Source organism: Salvelinus namaycush, chromosome 1 (genome assembly GCF_016432855.1).
Source record: "Salvelinus namaycush isolate Seneca chromosome 1, SaNama_1.0, whole genome shotgun sequence".
In the NCBI taxonomy this organism is placed as follows: domain Eukaryota; kingdom Metazoa; phylum Chordata; class Actinopteri; order Salmoniformes; family Salmonidae; genus Salvelinus; species Salvelinus namaycush.
In genome coordinates, this window is record NC_052307.1 from 71,933,973 (window position 1) to 71,950,321 (window position 16,349).

General features: G+C 44.3%; 1 protein-coding gene across 1 annotated transcript; it reads left to right on the forward strand.

Annotated features, from left to right (window-relative positions):
- Positions 1 to 687: 687 nt before the first annotated feature.
- On the forward strand, positions 688 to 12,208 carry LOC120048298 (E3 ubiquitin-protein ligase AMFR-like). Its single transcript, XM_038994163.1, has 14 exons — positions 688 to 890; positions 1,479 to 1,866; positions 1,959 to 2,051; positions 2,340 to 2,504; positions 3,655 to 3,807; positions 4,724 to 4,764; positions 6,560 to 6,692; positions 7,806 to 7,939; positions 8,194 to 8,304; positions 8,484 to 8,686; positions 8,876 to 8,982; positions 9,211 to 9,345; positions 9,567 to 9,757; positions 10,288 to 12,208. The coding sequence occupies exons 2-14, from the start codon at positions 1,579 to 1,581 to the stop codon at positions 10,436 to 10,438; spliced, it is 1,905 nt and encodes a 634-aa protein (XP_038850091.1). The 5' UTR covers positions 688 to 890; positions 1,479 to 1,578; the 3' UTR covers positions 10,439 to 12,208.
- Positions 12,209 to 16,349: the final 4,141 nt, after the last annotated feature.

Here is a 16,349-nt window from a genome sequence, read left to right on the forward strand (position 1 = left end):
CAAATGTATTAGATTTTTTGGATCGGTAGGTTACGTTCTAAATGTAATCTATTACAAACTTGTCATCAGTAATGTAACTAGGATAACATAAATTCAGTAACATAATCTGATTACTTTCACAGTTACCAGTTGCCTGTCCAAAACTGTAATCCTAGTTACATTACTTTTGGATTACTTTTTCCTTAAGAGTCATTAGAAAAAAGATAAAAAGGATCCATCAAACTCATTTGGTGTGTCGTCATACTAGTCTCTGACTTGAACAAAACTAAACTTGCACGTTTTTTTATGTTGAATTGAAAACAGAGATGTCAGAATTTATTTTTTGCAAACATCCTTTCTGAATAAAAAAGTAATCCAAGAAGTAATCATCTAGTTTTTCAAAAGCATCTGTAATCTGATTGCAATATTTTTAGCTGGTAAAGTAAGTGATTACAGGTCATTGTTTTTCCTAATTAGACATGTAGTTGATTACGTGTAGTCAGTTACACCCCAACCCTGATTTTACTGGACAACATTGCACTTGATAGACTTTTATTTTGAAAGTTGTTGTGATGACACTCAGAATTTCATGTCCTGGGTCTCCAGCATAGATTGTATATCTCCAGTCAGTGAGAAATAAACAAGATGTCGTCAACATATGCCGCGTTCCACACTAGACGGAACTAGGAAACTCGGAAATGTCCGACTTGCTAACTGGTTGAAGTTATACACGTGCTGCGGTCAACGACTTGGCAAAATGGACATTTCCGAGTTTCCTAGTTCCGACTTGTGTCTGAACGCAGCAATAACCACGGATCGGGGAATTTTAACGGAGTCTACTGTCAACCTCAACAAGAGGAAATTGGATGTTGGACATGAAGTTAGCTAGTTAATGTCAAATTGATTAATTTGTAAGTTGAGTGAAATGTCTTTGCTCAAATTTTAACCAGACTGGTTCGGTGTATTTCATAATCACTAGCTAGCTAATTGCTAATGTACTCTGTCGAGTACGGAAACATCAGATAGACTCTGGGACAGGTAACGTTAGCTAGCTAGAGAGTTTGGACTTTTAACTAGACAGCCAGCAAGCTAAAGTTGTAATTTATAAGCAATATCAGGTCCTCTATAGGAGTTTATTGTTTTATTTGAACTATACAACATTGGGTAGCTAGCTAGCTGTCTAAACGTGTAGCTAACAGCTAGCTAGCTTCCATGCTAACATTAGTCTAGCACTCACTAGCTAGCTGGACCAAAATGGGCGTTGTTTTGATAGCGGTAGCTAGTTAGTTAGCTAGCTAATAACAATATGAACTTAACTAGCAAGTTTAGCTGCTCAGCTAACCCTCTACAACTGTCTCTGGCCAGTGAAACAACACTAGAAACTAGTACTAGACAGAGAGGGCTTGTTGCTCAGGCTTACTACCGTTACACTAGCTAGCTAGTTCCATGCATTACCATTACCTACAGTTTCCTTATTGATTTGTTTTCCTTCCCTGCAGGTTGTTGACAGAGCTACGGTGTGGTGGAAATCAGTGTCAAGCCTATTAGGCCTAACTTCACAAGTCTTGTGTGTGAGAGACCTCCAATATTAACATTCCAATGCCTCTGCTATTCCTGGAGAGGTTTCCCTGGCCCAGTCTGCAGACCTACACAGCGCTGAGTGTGGTTCTGCTGGCTGGAAGCATCTTCAGCGCCTACACTACTGTGACTGAACAGGGGTTCGGGGTTCCAGACATGGACGAGCCTCCACCACCTGCACCCTTAGAAGGGGATAATAGAGGCGGCCTAGGCCTAGAACATGTGACTAGCGATGATGTTGTGAGTGCAGATACAGAATTGGCGACCACTGTTATGTGGTACCTGGTCACTGACAGTCTCTTTGTATGGGTAAGTCTTATTCAAGATAGGCTCAGCTCAGCCAAGCAGCCAATATTGTTGTTACATGGTTGCTAAGTGGTCTGCTCTTCTCTACTCCTCAGGTGTTGGTGAATACAGCTTGCTGTTCTCTGATGTTAATTGCTAAGATGATCCAGTGCATGGTTTTTGGGCCCCTCCGAGTCAGTGAGAAGCAGGTGAGGCTTGGAGTTGTGGTGGTAACCTAATAACTGATATTTGGGATAATTTGATGTCACCTTATTGAAGGTTAGGCATCTAACTGTGTTTATGTAAACTATAGTACAAATGTCCTCCACAAATAGTCTGCAAAACAAGATCTTATCATTGAAATCCACACTGGTGGTTTGAGTCTATTAGTGTAGTCTGACCACTCCATCCATGTTCTAATGTCTTGACCTCTCCTCTCTCCACCCCTCTCTTTTCCCATCTCCTCTCTACTCCACTCCCCTCCTCTCTCTCCTCAGCACCTTAAGGACAAGTTCTGGAACTTCATCTTCTATAAGTTCATCTTTGTCTTCGGGGTACTGAACGTTCAGATGGTGGAGGAGGTGGTCATGTGGTGTCTGTGGTTCTCTGCCCTGGTCTTCCTCCACCTCATGGTCCAGCTGTGCAAGGACCGCTTTGAATACGTACGTCTCATCAACCTCTAACAGTACATTTTAGTAATTTAGCAGACGCTCTTATTCAGAGCGACTTACATTGGTGCATTCATCTTAAGATAGCTTAACACTTTACTGTTGGTGTCTTTATGAATGCATTCATAAACCTTTATAACAGCTATATAACAACATTTGTCATAAGTAGTTTTAAACAATTATGAGTAACGGCATGATATAAAGGTTCAATTCAAAAAAAGATGTTATAAAACTAGTTATATTGGGTAACAAGTGCTATTACACAGTGTGCATGACAACTTATTAGAGTACTGAATAAAAAACTGAAATAAGGAAATTACAAAATGTAGATTGGCCCACTCACTGTACTGTAGGGAGAGTGACCTTGTTGACTTGTTTACACTGTAAACATATATACCTATGTTAGATGCCAGTGATATGACGCTGTTGGGTATACATTCAGTCACAGTGACTGCCATAGACTGGGTCTCTTTCAGGTCCAGGCCAGACCTATTAATAAGCCTAGTTCTTGCTGTATGTATGTAGGCCAGGGTTTTAGGTTTAGCTAATGTTTCAGTCACTTCATAGACTCAAACTACAGAGTGGGGGAGTACAAAAAAACTAAGATGAACATTTAGGTAGTGTGCTGTAGCTATAGGAAAACAGAACATCACACCATATTGTGAAGAATGACATCTCTCTGTCTGCAATCAATGGGTGTTAGGTTTGATCCTTATCATATCAACTGACATTGTAGCTGTTGGAATGCTGTACTTTGTTGCTGCTGTCGGCAGTAAAAGTTGGATGAAAGGCTGCATAACAAGCCTGTATGTGTGTCACTGTACCTGTGTCAATATTGTTGTGTGTCACTATACATGTTATTTGAGCATGTGTTAGTAGTACAGTATGGGGCTGCAGTGACACTGCCCAGATAAAGCTTACCTCTTGACCAAAAACATGCTCAACGGGAAAGTCTATTGAAAGAGTAGCCATGAAGTCTGCAACCACCCCTAAATTGTTATTCTGTGTGTCGGTCGCTCTTTGTATGAAAGTACAAGTTATATGTAGGTGTGCATGTCCGTCTACATCTGTGTGTGTGTTTAGTAATCTCTCTTTCTGAATGAATGTATACAGTAGGTTAATGTGTACCTGTTCCCCCTTGCAGCTGTCCTTCTCCCCCACTACTTCTATGAACAGCCATGTGCGTGTCCTTACCCTACTGGTGTCCCTGCTGCTGGGCTGCTGTGGTCTTGCTGTGGTCTGTGGTCTGCTGGGCGCTGCACATGGCATGCACACTCTCTCCTTCATGGCTGCCGAGGTGAGGACCTGACCCTAAAGAGCTCACCAGCTTGTAGTCCTAATAAACGGAAATTAGTTACCTCTGGTTCATTCAGAAATTCCTATGGGGAAAGAATAGGGTTTTGGAATAGACACCGAAAATAAGGTCTGAGGTTAACACAGACTTAGGATATGTTATACATTTTGTTCTATGAGAGAATATCAGTCAGTTAACATGACCTTTATGAATTATGAAGCCTTTATGTGCTTTTTCTGATTTCATAAATGTTTCAAAATTCACAAAAAGTGGCGTTAGCTGATGAAGATTCTTATAGAACAAAACGTTTCAGATCTCCTAAGCCTGTGTTTACCAAAGACCTTATTTTCGGCGTTTATCTAAAAACCGTACGAAAACTTTGTTAATTTCCCCATAGACTTTGTCCAACGAACCATGGTAGAGTTGGTGCCTACAAAAAGACCGCCTTACTATTGCTCTCTATTGGGCGGAGAGTATTTCTATAGGCACACCCATTGGTGTAGACTAGAGCAGGGCTGGCTGAACCTCCTGGGCAGTTGGTGTTAACTCGAAATGACACAACGACAAGGTTCCAGTTTAACAAAGTTTACTCTACTATATGAACACACTACAAGGTAGCCATTACACTCCAGGCTAGGTCCAACAACGACTAGACTTCCTGCGCATGCGCACTCTTGACTGAGTGATAGCCCCGTAATAACAGAAATATAGGGATACTTAAAACATGAACTTAACAGTTGGGACTACAATCCTGCAGGAGTTTGTTCCAGCTGTTGTTTTATTGTAAGTTACAGTAACAAGGAGGTTTACTCAGTCACAAATTAGTATTACGTCATTGTCATCAGTTACATTTGTTTCCCACAAAAAAAAGGATGTATAAAATACTTATGTATAATTCATGTCTTTCTCTGTCTTTCAGTGTCTGCTGGTCACTGTGCGGACTGGACATGTCATCATGAGGTAAGACCCTTCCTTGCAGAATGCAGACCCTCTTGCACTGCAACACAGATGACATAGCGGATCTAGAATGAACCAGTTCTAATATTAGCATACTATTAGATGTGTTACCATGAGCACCCGTTGAAAGACTGCTTCGTGCTACAGAGGGTGGTCATGATGACTTGCAGGCAGCTGTATTTATTGGAGTGGTTCATTAATTAGTTATGCTAAAACATGATACAAAAACCCTGTAAACAGTAGCCAAGTGTATGAGTTGTTGCTTTGCTTTGTGTTGTCTGGACACCCATAGCATTAAGCGCCTATCAGAGTCCAAAACGTGTACGCACAGTGTTCTAGAATGTTGGACCTTTGGCTTTTGTACTTTTTGAATTCTCAACGCTGCTCAATCAATTTGATCTTCATCAGTCCACGGTAAGACAAATTGTCTATAAATGGAGAAAGTTCAGCACTGTTGCTACTCTCCCGAGGAGTGGCCGTCCTGCAAAGATGACTGCAAAAGCACAGCGCAGAATGCTCAGTGAGGTAAAGAAGAATCCTAGCGTGTCAGCTAAAGACTGAAAGAAATCTCTGGATCATGCTAACATCTCTGTTGACGAGTCTACGATATGTAAGACAATTTACAAGAATGGTGTTCATGGGAGGACACCACGGAAGAAGCCGCTGCTGTCCAAAACATTGCTGCACATCTGAAGTTTGCAAAAGTGCACCTGGATGTTCCACAGCGCTACTGGCAGAATATTCTGTGGACAGATTAAACTACAGTTGAGTTGTTTGGAAGGAACACTGTGGAGAAAAAAAAGGCACAGCACACCAATATCAACCTCATTCCAACTGTAAAGTATGTTGGAGGGAGCATCATGGTTTGGGGCTGCTTTGCTGCCTCAGGGCCTGGACAGCTTGCTATCATTGACGGAAAAATTAATTCCCAAGTTTATCAAGACATTTTGTAGGAGAATGTTAGGCTATCTGTCTGCCAATTGAAGCTCAACAGAAGTTGGGTGATGCAACAGGACAACGACCCAAAACACAGAAGTAAATCAACAACGGAATGGCTTCAACAGAAGAAAATACGCCTTCTGGAGTGGCCCAGTCAGAGTCCTGACCTCAATCCGATTGAGATGCTGTGGCATGACCTCAAGAGAGCAGTTCACACCAGACATCCCAACAATATTGCTGAACAGTTTTGTAAACAGTTTTGTAAAGAGAAATGGTCCAGAATTCCTCCTGACAGTTGTGCAGGTCTGATCCGCAACTACAGAAAACATTTGGTTGAGGTTATTGCTGCCAAAGGAGGGTCAAGCAGTTATTAAATCCAAGGGTTCACATACTTTTTCAACCCTGTACTGTGAATGTTTACACGGTGTGTTCAATAAAGACATGTAAACGTGTAATTGTTTGTGTGCTATTAGTTTAAGCAGACTGTGTTTGTCTATTGTTGTGACCTAGATGAAGAGCAGATCAAATTCTATGACCAATTTATGCGGAAATCCAGGTATTTCCAAAGTGTTCACATACTTTTTCTTGCCACCTGTAGGTTTCTTCCTAGGTTCCTGCCTTTCTAGGGAATTTTTTCCTAGCCACTGTGCTTTTATATCTGCACTGCTTGCTCTTTGGGGTTTTAAGCTGGGTTTCTGTATAAGCACTTAGTGACAGCTACTTATGTAAAAAGGGCTTTATAAATACATTTGATTGATTTGTGGTGTGTACAATTCAAAAGCACAAGTGCTAAAATGTTCAAATAAAAAGGCATTATTGTGACCAGGGCAGGGTTCTGACTAAGTCTGTTTCTCTGCAGGTACACCATTCACCTGTGGGATCTGAACCACCCAGGCACCTGGGAGAGTAAGGGCTCCTACGTCTACTACACTGACTTCATCATGGAGCTGTCTATGCTGTCCCTGGACCTTATGCACCACATCCACATGCTGGTGAGTGACAGAGCCGGGTCACTATGGGCTGGTATTAGTAAGGGAACTAACCGACTGGGTAATAGCACCACCGAGAGGCCCACAAGATGGCTGACTGAACTAGCCTGAATTTAAAATAAGGGCTCTATCTCAATTTGTCTTTCTTCGATTCCTTGCATTCTATCTCCTCGCCTCCTCAACTGAATTGGAGAAGAAGGTCCATGGTGTCTCCTCTCAGATGATGAGAGTAATCGAGGAAAGATGAATTGAGAGAGAACCACAGTATTCAGTTAGATGAGAGTTGAGTTTGAGCTTAGAGCTGTGTTTTAACATTTGACTCCTGTCTCCCCTCAGCTCTTTAGTAATATCTTAGAGCTGTGTTTGTTTGACTTCCCTGTCTCCCCTCAGCTCTTTAGTAATATCTTAGAGCTGTTTTAATATTTGACTCCGGTCTCCCCTCAGCTCTTTAGTAATATCTTAGAGCTGTTTTAACGTTTGACTCCCGTCTCCCCTCAGCTCTTTAGTAATATCTTCGAGCTGTGTTTGTTTGACTTCCATGTCTCCCCTCAGCTCTTTAGTAATATCTTAGAGCTGTTTTAACGTTTGACTCCCGTCTCCCCTCAGCTCTTTAGTAATATCTTAGAGCTGTGTTTAATGTTTGACTCCCCTGTCTCCCCTCAGCTCTTTAGTAATATCTTCGAGCTGTGTTTAACGTTTGACTCCCGTCTCCCCTCAGCTCTTTAGTAATATCTTAGAGCTGTGTTTAACGTTTGACTCCCGTCTCCCCTCAGCTCTTTTGTAATATCTAAGAGCTGTGTTTAACGTTTGACTCCCGTCTCCCCTCAGCTCTTTAGTAATATCTTAGAGCTGTGTTTAACGTTTGACTCCCGTCTCCCCTCAGCTCTTTAGTAATATCTTAGAGCTGTGTTTAACGTTTGACTCCCGTCTCCCCTCAGCTCTTTTGTAATATCTAAGAGCTGTGTTTAACGTTTGACTCCCGTCTCCCCTCAGCTCTTTAGTAATATCTTAGAGCTGTGTTTAACGTTTGACTCCCCTGTCTCCCCTCAGCTCTTTTGTAATATCTAAGAGCTGTGTTTAATGTTTGACTCCCCTGACTCCCCTGTCTCCCCTCAGCTCTTTGGTAATATCTGGCTGTCCATGGCCAGTCTGGTGATCTTCATGCAGCTGAGGTATCTGTTCCATGAGGTGCAGCGCCGCATCCGACGCCACAAGAACTACCTCCGTGTCATCAACAACATGGAGGCCAGGTCTGTCTACTGACCAGCCTACTGATGGCTCTCACTGTCTTGTATTTAATACATCCCTACTGTTACTTATTAGGTGATGGGTGGTGTTCTTTCACTCTTAGCTGAGACTCAGTGTATGAAGCTGTAGCAGTGTGTATTGTGTGAATCTAATCTCTCTGCTTTCTTATGACAGGCTATCTAGCTGTTAGCTATTTAGCTATTCATGAGACTAGTGCAGTTGTTGATCTAGATTTGTTATGCTCTGTACCTCTCAGGTTTGCAGTGGCCACAGCCGAGGAACTGGTAGCCAACAATGATGACTGTGCCATCTGCTGGGACACCATGCAGACAGCACGTAAACTGCCCTGCGGACACCTCTTCCACAAGTAAGAGACTGACCCAGCCACCTTGGCACCTCTAAAATCCCAGGAGTCATTATTTCCTCACACTTGATTGAATGTGGCATTATGTGGGGGATGTTTTGATTGACACTAAGAGTGTTGTGTCTGTACCTGTGTTTGCTGCGTGTCTGTGTACATTAACGTTCCTGTTTGCTATTCCTCAGTTCCTGCCTGCGGTCGTGGCTGGAGCAGGACACGTCGTGTCCAACATGCAGGATGTCCCTGAACATCAGTGGTGATGGAGGCCCGGCCAGAGGCCAGCAGCAGGGGGCTGGCCTCCCACTGGAGAACAACCTGGGCCCTGGGGGCCCCGCTGCAGACGCCAGACCACACCTCAACCAACACAATCACTTCTTCCACTTTGATGGTAAGGCCATACAGACTTGTTTTACAACACAGGTGATCTCACTGAATGGACTACTCTATTGAGTATGGTTGATGATGAGTTCTGGCATATAACATGTTGATAGTCACATAGACAGACATCACACTGTTAGAGACATTTCTTATAGTGCACATTTCAGGTAGTGATTAATGTGGTGATGTCTCCTCCCAGGCTCCCGCATCGCCAGCTGGCTGCCTAGTTTCTCAGTAGAGGTGATGCACACCACTAACATCCTGGCTATCGCTCAGCAGGCTAACAACTCTCAGCTCAACACCATGGTGAGTCACAGCCTTACTCTAATCCCCTCCCGGGACATCAGCATGTTTTTTAGTCCTGGACTAGGTTTAATCCTTCCAAGAGGTCTCGCAAGCATCATCTGAGCTTTGAAGATTGTTTTTACACCTGCCCTTCATCAACAGCTTTGTTTTCAATGTATTCATTGCAGCAATATGACTTGACTAGAATGGAGGTGGCTGCTGGGTAACATAGTGTTCTACTCCCCACAGGCCCATCAGATCCAGGAGATGTTTCCTCAGGTTCCCTACCACTTGGTGCTGCAGGACCTGCAGTTGACCCGCTCTGTGGAGGTCACCACCGACAACATCCTGGAGGGACGCATCGTGGTGCCCTTCCCTGCTCTGGTAGGTCCTCCAGTTCAGTGCATTGGGTATTTTGACCCTGGTGGTTCACATATAGACCCCAGAAGGCCTACACTTTCCCCTTGTGTGTGATTGTACCTCTTTCTGAGGATTAGGTAGAAAAAGAGAGGGAATGAGTTCAGGATCTAGTCAAATGTGTTTAAAGGTGTATACTGTGGTGTTAACTGGTGTTGATTAAAGATGTCTTGCCTCTCCCCCTCCAGGCGGCTGAGCGTTCCCCCGTGCAGGTGAACCCAGGCCCAGAGGAGGGGGCAGGAGCCAGTGGGGGGGTGGAGACTCCTCCCAGCGAGCTGAACAACCTGGAGGTCAGAGGGAGCCGCTTCTCCAAGTCTGCAGAGGAGAGACAGAAGATGCTGCTGCAGAGGAAGGATGAGCTGCTGCAACAGGCACGCAGGTACTGTACTGTCACCACCGGCAATACTAGACCAGTCTGTCAAACGAAACGGGTGTATTTAGTGAGGGGAAACCTTACCAGCTTTGCAGATAGAAATATAGCCTACCCTGTTCAACTTGGCAGACAATCATATCTTATTACGCAAGCAATTTCTGTCTGAATGTTTTGCAACGTGACCAGGCATCCTGAACAGGCCTCAGCTGACAATCTTTTCAAAATAAGAGTCTTCTTAGATAAGAGCAAACACCTGTTGCTGTCTTGGTGGTGGTTTCTTGTCTGTTAGGTCAGGGTTCAGTCACTGGCTCTTTTACTGAGTAACTACAGTAGCAGAATAGATATATTGTAACTAAATGACTGAGATCACTGTCATGTTTATAAGGACACACCATAGCAAAAGTTTAGCAAATTGAAAGTTTCTTATTGGACTGGTTCAGACAGTTTCTCCCTGCCACTCTCTGTTTCTGAGCATTTCCTTCCGTTTCGTGTCTGCTGAACACAACCCACAATGACCTCAATTCATTTCCCCACAGGAGATACTTGAGAAAGAGCCCAGAGGACGAGGAGGACCTGCCCACTCTGGAGGAAGACGCCCCTGTCTCAGACGTGACCATGCTGAGACGCAGGACCATGGCAGCAGCTGCAGAGAGACGCATGCAGAGCCAACCAGACCCTGCTCCCTGAGACTATACTGGACTGTCCAGGTGGGAGTTTACAGTCTCACCTCGAACCCACACCTAATGCCCTTGGAGTGTCCACAAACTCCTCACGTCCCACCTAAGAGGCACCTCCACCGAAAGAGCTCTCTACGTTATATGATCAATGGAATTACCTAAATAAAAGCATTACATTACAAAGTGTTATAAGAAGCATGGGCTTTGGCTGCACATGGCACAGGGGCTCTGCTGTTTTAGGCTGCTCTAGTGAGATATGAGAACTGGTCCTTGGGAATGGTACCAGCCTCCCCTGAACTTTCACCAGGCACCAGAGGCTTAATTGGACATGGATCACCAGAGTTTTAAAGGAGTGGTGGGTGTCTGTCTGTTGAGTTTCTGAAGTGCACCGTAAAACGCCACCTCGCACACCTGTCATCACATAGCTCTAGCCCCCAGCTTCACTAGACTTACCTGTCATTCTCTTTACTGGCCATGATGGAGAAGGAAAGAGCATGGTGTCACAGTCCGAGGATGCTGCTGAGGTTAGTTAGGGTTTGTTAAGGTGCTGTTGCTACATACAGCTCATAGTGTAATGGAGTGGGACATAGTTTGTATTGGTTTTATTCAACAACAAAAATATTTGTGTTGTAATGGGCTGAGATTGATATTGATATAATTTGTTGGGTTGATAACAAACTGATGTTATTTTATAAAAATGGAGTGAAAACTGTGAATTAAGAGTAGGTTTAATAGATTATAACATTGTGAAGCTTTTTATCTTTTAAGAGAATGTCACTTTAGTATTACAGCCTCTTTGAAATATGAATGTACTTTATCCACATAATGCTGCAGAGAGAGAGTACAAGAGTTTAAATTCTGGCCGTTGTGGAGACCTGGTTGTTAATGTGCTAAATGTCAAATATCCACCCAAGAAAGAACACTATCTAAATAGGAAGACGGAATAGTTTTGTATCCAGACAGACAGTTAAACTGTCAGCAGTACAGAGTTATAGAATAGTGGATCCCTGACCTCTAGGTCAACCAGTGGTTTCTATCTGCAGTCTGTATACCTCTAAAACTTCCCAAAGTATACCTACACTGTATTAAACATCCATTGATAGAGGTACAGAAGACTGTATGGGCTCAGAGGAGTTGGGTTTGAATACTGATGAACCTATCTGATTCACTCACACACTCCATTCCTACACTCCATGTACTGGTAGGTTCATTCTTGCAGACGATATGTAGGCCTATGTGTTGGATGTCTTTAACTCTAAAGGCTTTTTAAAGTTGAGTGGGTGTTGTGCGTGAATCACAATGGAATGCTTTATTTTACTTTTACCCCAAAGAACATTGATCCCATGAACTTCCACATGATGCAGATGTCTTTTTGTGAGATGTGCATATTTTTGTGTGTTTGGTTGATGCAAAAGAATTCTCTCTTTCAGCTTGTTTCATCTGTGGGATTGTAAGAAGTTTCTACTAACTGTGTTTCAGAAATGCACCTCTTGTCAAAAACAAAATACACTAGTCAGTTTTTCATTGATTCAAGCTATTGATCAACTCATATTTTCATATCCATGTCATATTTTTATATGCATAAGGGGTTATTTTTGTAACCATTGTATATTTGATCTAATCAAAAACATGAATTATTCTTTTGGACTGAGCTTTCCTCATATTTTGTGCCTAAATCAAGAATAGTTATATGGTTTGATTTGTGTAAATAATGTAGTTTTTGTAAGAACTGCTCAAGTAACATGAACAAATGATCAATAATAAACAGAGCTTCTCTACAGCCAAACTAGCTTTTCTTTGCCTCCTGTTGATAGGCCAAGTACCCCTAGGGGTCCTAATACCCCAGGTTGGGAACCACTGCTATAGACATTGAGTAATCTCTTTCTAGACAGATGGGTTGCCTCCCACAATGTTACCACTGAGGGAGTTTGCTTCAGCTGAACCGCAGTGCACCGGGCTATGCAGCGAGGGAGGAGCACCCATCTCAAATGGAACAGTAATTTTTTATTTATTTTTTTATTTCACCTTTATTTAACCAGGTAGGCTAGTTGAGAACAAGTTCTCATTTGCAACTGCGACCTGGCCAAGATAAAGCATAGCAGTGTGAACAGACAACACAGAGTTACACATGGAGTAAACAATAAACAAGTCAATAACATGGTAGAAAAAAAGAGAATCTATATACAATGTGTGCAAAAGGCATGAGGAGGTAGGCAATAAATCGAATAATTACAATTTAGCAGATTAAAACTGGAGTGATAAATCATCAGATGATCATGTGCAAGTAGAGATACTGGTGTGCAGAAAAGTAAATAAATAAAAGCAGTATGGGGGGTGAGGTAGGTAAATTGGGTGGGCTATATACCGATGGACTATGTACAGCTGCAGCGATCGGTTAGCTGCTCGGATAGCAGATGTTTAAAGTTGTTGAGGGAGATAAAAGTCTCCAACTTCAGAGATTTTGCAATTCGTTCCAGTCGCAGGCAGCAGAGAACTGGAAGGAAAGGCGTCCAAATGAGGTTTTGGCTTTAGGGATGATCAGTGAGATACACCTGCTGGAGCGCGTGCTACGGGTGGGTGTAGCCATCGTGACCAGTGAACTGAGATAAGGCGGCACTTTACCTAGCATAGCCTTGTAGATGACCTGGAGCCAGTGGGTCTGACGACGAACATGTAGCGAGGGCCAGTCGACTAGGGCATACAGGTCGCAGTGGTGGGTCGTATAAGGTGCTTTAGTAACAAAACGGATGGCACTGTGATAAACTGCATCCAGTTTGCTGAGTATTGGAAGCTATTTTGTAGATGACATCGCCGAAGTCGAGGATCAGTAGGATAGTCAGTTTTACTAGGGTAAGTTTGGCGGCGTGAGTGAAGGAGGCTTTGTTGCGAAATTGAAAGCCGACTCTAGATTTGATTTTGGATTGGAGATGTTTGATATGAGTCTGGAAGGAGAGTTTGCAGTCTAGCCAGACACCTAGGTACTTATAGATGTCCACATATTCTAGGTCGGAACCGTCCAGGGTGGTGATGCTAGTCGGGCGTGCGGGTGCAGGCAGCGAACGGTTGAAAAGCATGCATTTGGTTTTACTAGCGTTTAAGAGCAGTTGGAGGCCACGGAAGGAGAGTTGTATGGCATTGAAGCTCGTTTGGAGGTTAGATAGCACAGTGTCCAAGGAAGGGCCAGAAGTATACAGAATGGTGTCGTCTGCGTAGAGGTGGATCAGGGAATCGCCCGCAGCAAGAGCAACATCATTGATATATACAGAGAAAAGAGTCGGCCCGAGAATTGAACCCTGTGGTACCCCCATAGAGACTGCCAGAGGACCGGACAACATGCCCTCCGATTTGACACACTGAACTCTGTCTGCAAAGTAGTTGGTGAACCAGGCAAGGCAGTCATTAGAAAAACCGAGGCTACTGAGTCTGCCGATAAGAATATGGTGATTGACAGAGTCGAAAGCCTTGGCCAGGTCGATGAAGACGGCTGCACAGTACTGTCTTTTATCGATGGCAGTTATGATATCGTTTAGTACCTTGAGCGTGGCTGAGGTGCACCCGTGACCGGCTCGGAAACCGGATTGCACAGCGGAGAAGGTACGGTGGGATTCGAGATGGTCAGTGATCTGTTTGTTGACTTGGCTTTCGAAGACCTTAGATAGGCAGGGCAGGATGGATATAGGTCTGTAACAGTTTGGGTCCAGGGTGTCTCCCCCTTTGAAGAGGGGGATGACCGCGGCAGCTTTCCAATCCTTGGGGATCCCAGATGATACGAAGGAGAGGTTGAACAGGCTGGTAATAGGGGGTGCGACAATGGCGGCGGACAGTTTCAGAAATAGGGGGTCCAGATTGTCAAGCCCAGCTGATTTGTATGGGTCCAGGTTTTCCAGCTCTTTCAGAACATCTGCTATCTGGATTTGGGTAAAGGAGAAGCTGGGGAGGCTTGGACAAGTAGCAGCGGGGAGGGCGGGGCTGTTGGCCAAGGTTGGAGTCGCCAGGAGGAAGGCATGGCCAGCCATTGAGAAATGCTTGTTGAAGTTTTCGATTATCACGGATTTATCGGTGGTGACCGTGTTACCTAGCCTCAGTGCAGTGGGCAGCTGGGAGGAGGTGCTCTTGTTCTCCATGGACTTTACAGTATCCCAGAACTTTTTGGAGTTAGAGCTACAGGATGCAAATTTCTGCTTGAAAAAGCTGGCCTTTGCTTTCCTGACTGACTGCGTGTATTGGTTCCTGACTTCCCTGAACAGTTGCATATCGCGGGGGCTCTTCGATGCTATTGCAGTTCGCCACAGGATGTTTTTGTGCTGGTCGAGGGCAGTCAGGTCTGGAGTGAACCAAGGGCTATATCTGTTCTTAGTTCTGCATTTTTTGAACGGAGTAATCTGCACCACTCGGTCATGTTGTCAACAAGGCAGCATGATGCATCGTTCAGAAACCTACATCCTCTAACCAATTTTCTAACTCTTTCATTGGGAATACAGATAAAGTGTTTTTATCAAAAGCAATAATTTTTAAAGGACCTCTGGGTGGCGCAGTGGTCTAAGGCACTGCATTGCAGTGCGCACAGACCTGGTCAGCCACAGGAGTCGCTAGTGCGCGATGAGACAAGGATATCCCTACCGGCCAATCCCCCCCTAACCCGGACGACGCTGGGCCAATTGTGCGTCACCCCATGGACCTCCCGGTCGCGGCAGAGCCTGGGCTCAAACCCAGAGTCTCTGGTGGCAAAGCTAGCACTGCGATGCAGTGCCTTAGACCACTGCGCCACCAGAGACTCTGGGTTCGAGCCCAGGCTCTGTCGCAGCCGGCCGCGACCGGGAGGTCCATGGGGCGACGCACAATTGGCCCAGTGTCGTCCGGGTTAGGGAGTGTTTGGCCGGTAGGGATATCCTTGTCTCATCGCGGACTAGCGACTCCTGTGGCGGGCAGGGCGCAGTGCGCGCTGACCAGGTCGCTAGGTGTACGGTGTTTCCTCCGACACATTGGTGCGGCTGGCTTCCGGGTTGGATGCGTGCTGTGTTAAGAAGCAGTGCGGCTTGGTTGGGTTGTGTCTCTCCCGAGCACGTACGGGAGTTGTAGCGATGAGACAATACAGTAACTACTAACAATTGGATACCACGAAATTGGGGAGGAAAAAAGCAATATTTTTTGCATGTGAAAACAGAGTCCTACAATTTATTCCACATTCTTAACCTATGGCCACTTTTGTTTTGAGCCGACTCTACCGTCGGCCAAAATGGAGCACCTGACTCATGCCCGGGAGGCAGCCAGTTCCAAAACGAATGCAATCAACGGCCACAGAAATCGCTAGTGCGCGATGAGACAAGGATATCCCTACCGGCCAAACCCTCCCTAACCCGGACGACGCTGGGCCAATAAACTGTTCCCGGTATACCCGGGGCAGTCCCAGGGCATTCATCAAATACCCTCAGTGTTCCAGCATACACACCTAGGTCTGGGATTTCTGAGATTAGGTTATGAGTACAATACTTAAAGGGGAAATACTTAGTTGAAACAATAACAAAGCTGTTTCCCCATCTCTGTTCCGGTAAAAAGCTCAAGGATGGGCCTAGATAAATGTAACCACTCTCAAATGCATAGACATAGCTGTGTATGCAATATATGAAAATTATAGTTTTAAGCATGTTTTGAGGCTATACAGTGTTTGTTTACATTTACAATGTTTACAAACATTGGATTAAAGAAAGCTTAGATTTTGGGTTCTGATGGGGTATGACAGTTGAATTTAGCTCATGAAGCATAAATTATATATTATTTTAAAAATCAATGGGTACATATTAATTTATATATCCAAAAATGTATTTGGCAACTGCAGATTGTGCCTTTAAAGGGCTGGCTTCCTGGACACAGCTGGACTAAAAACATGACCAATGGGGATTTCCATTTAAATCATTTTTATT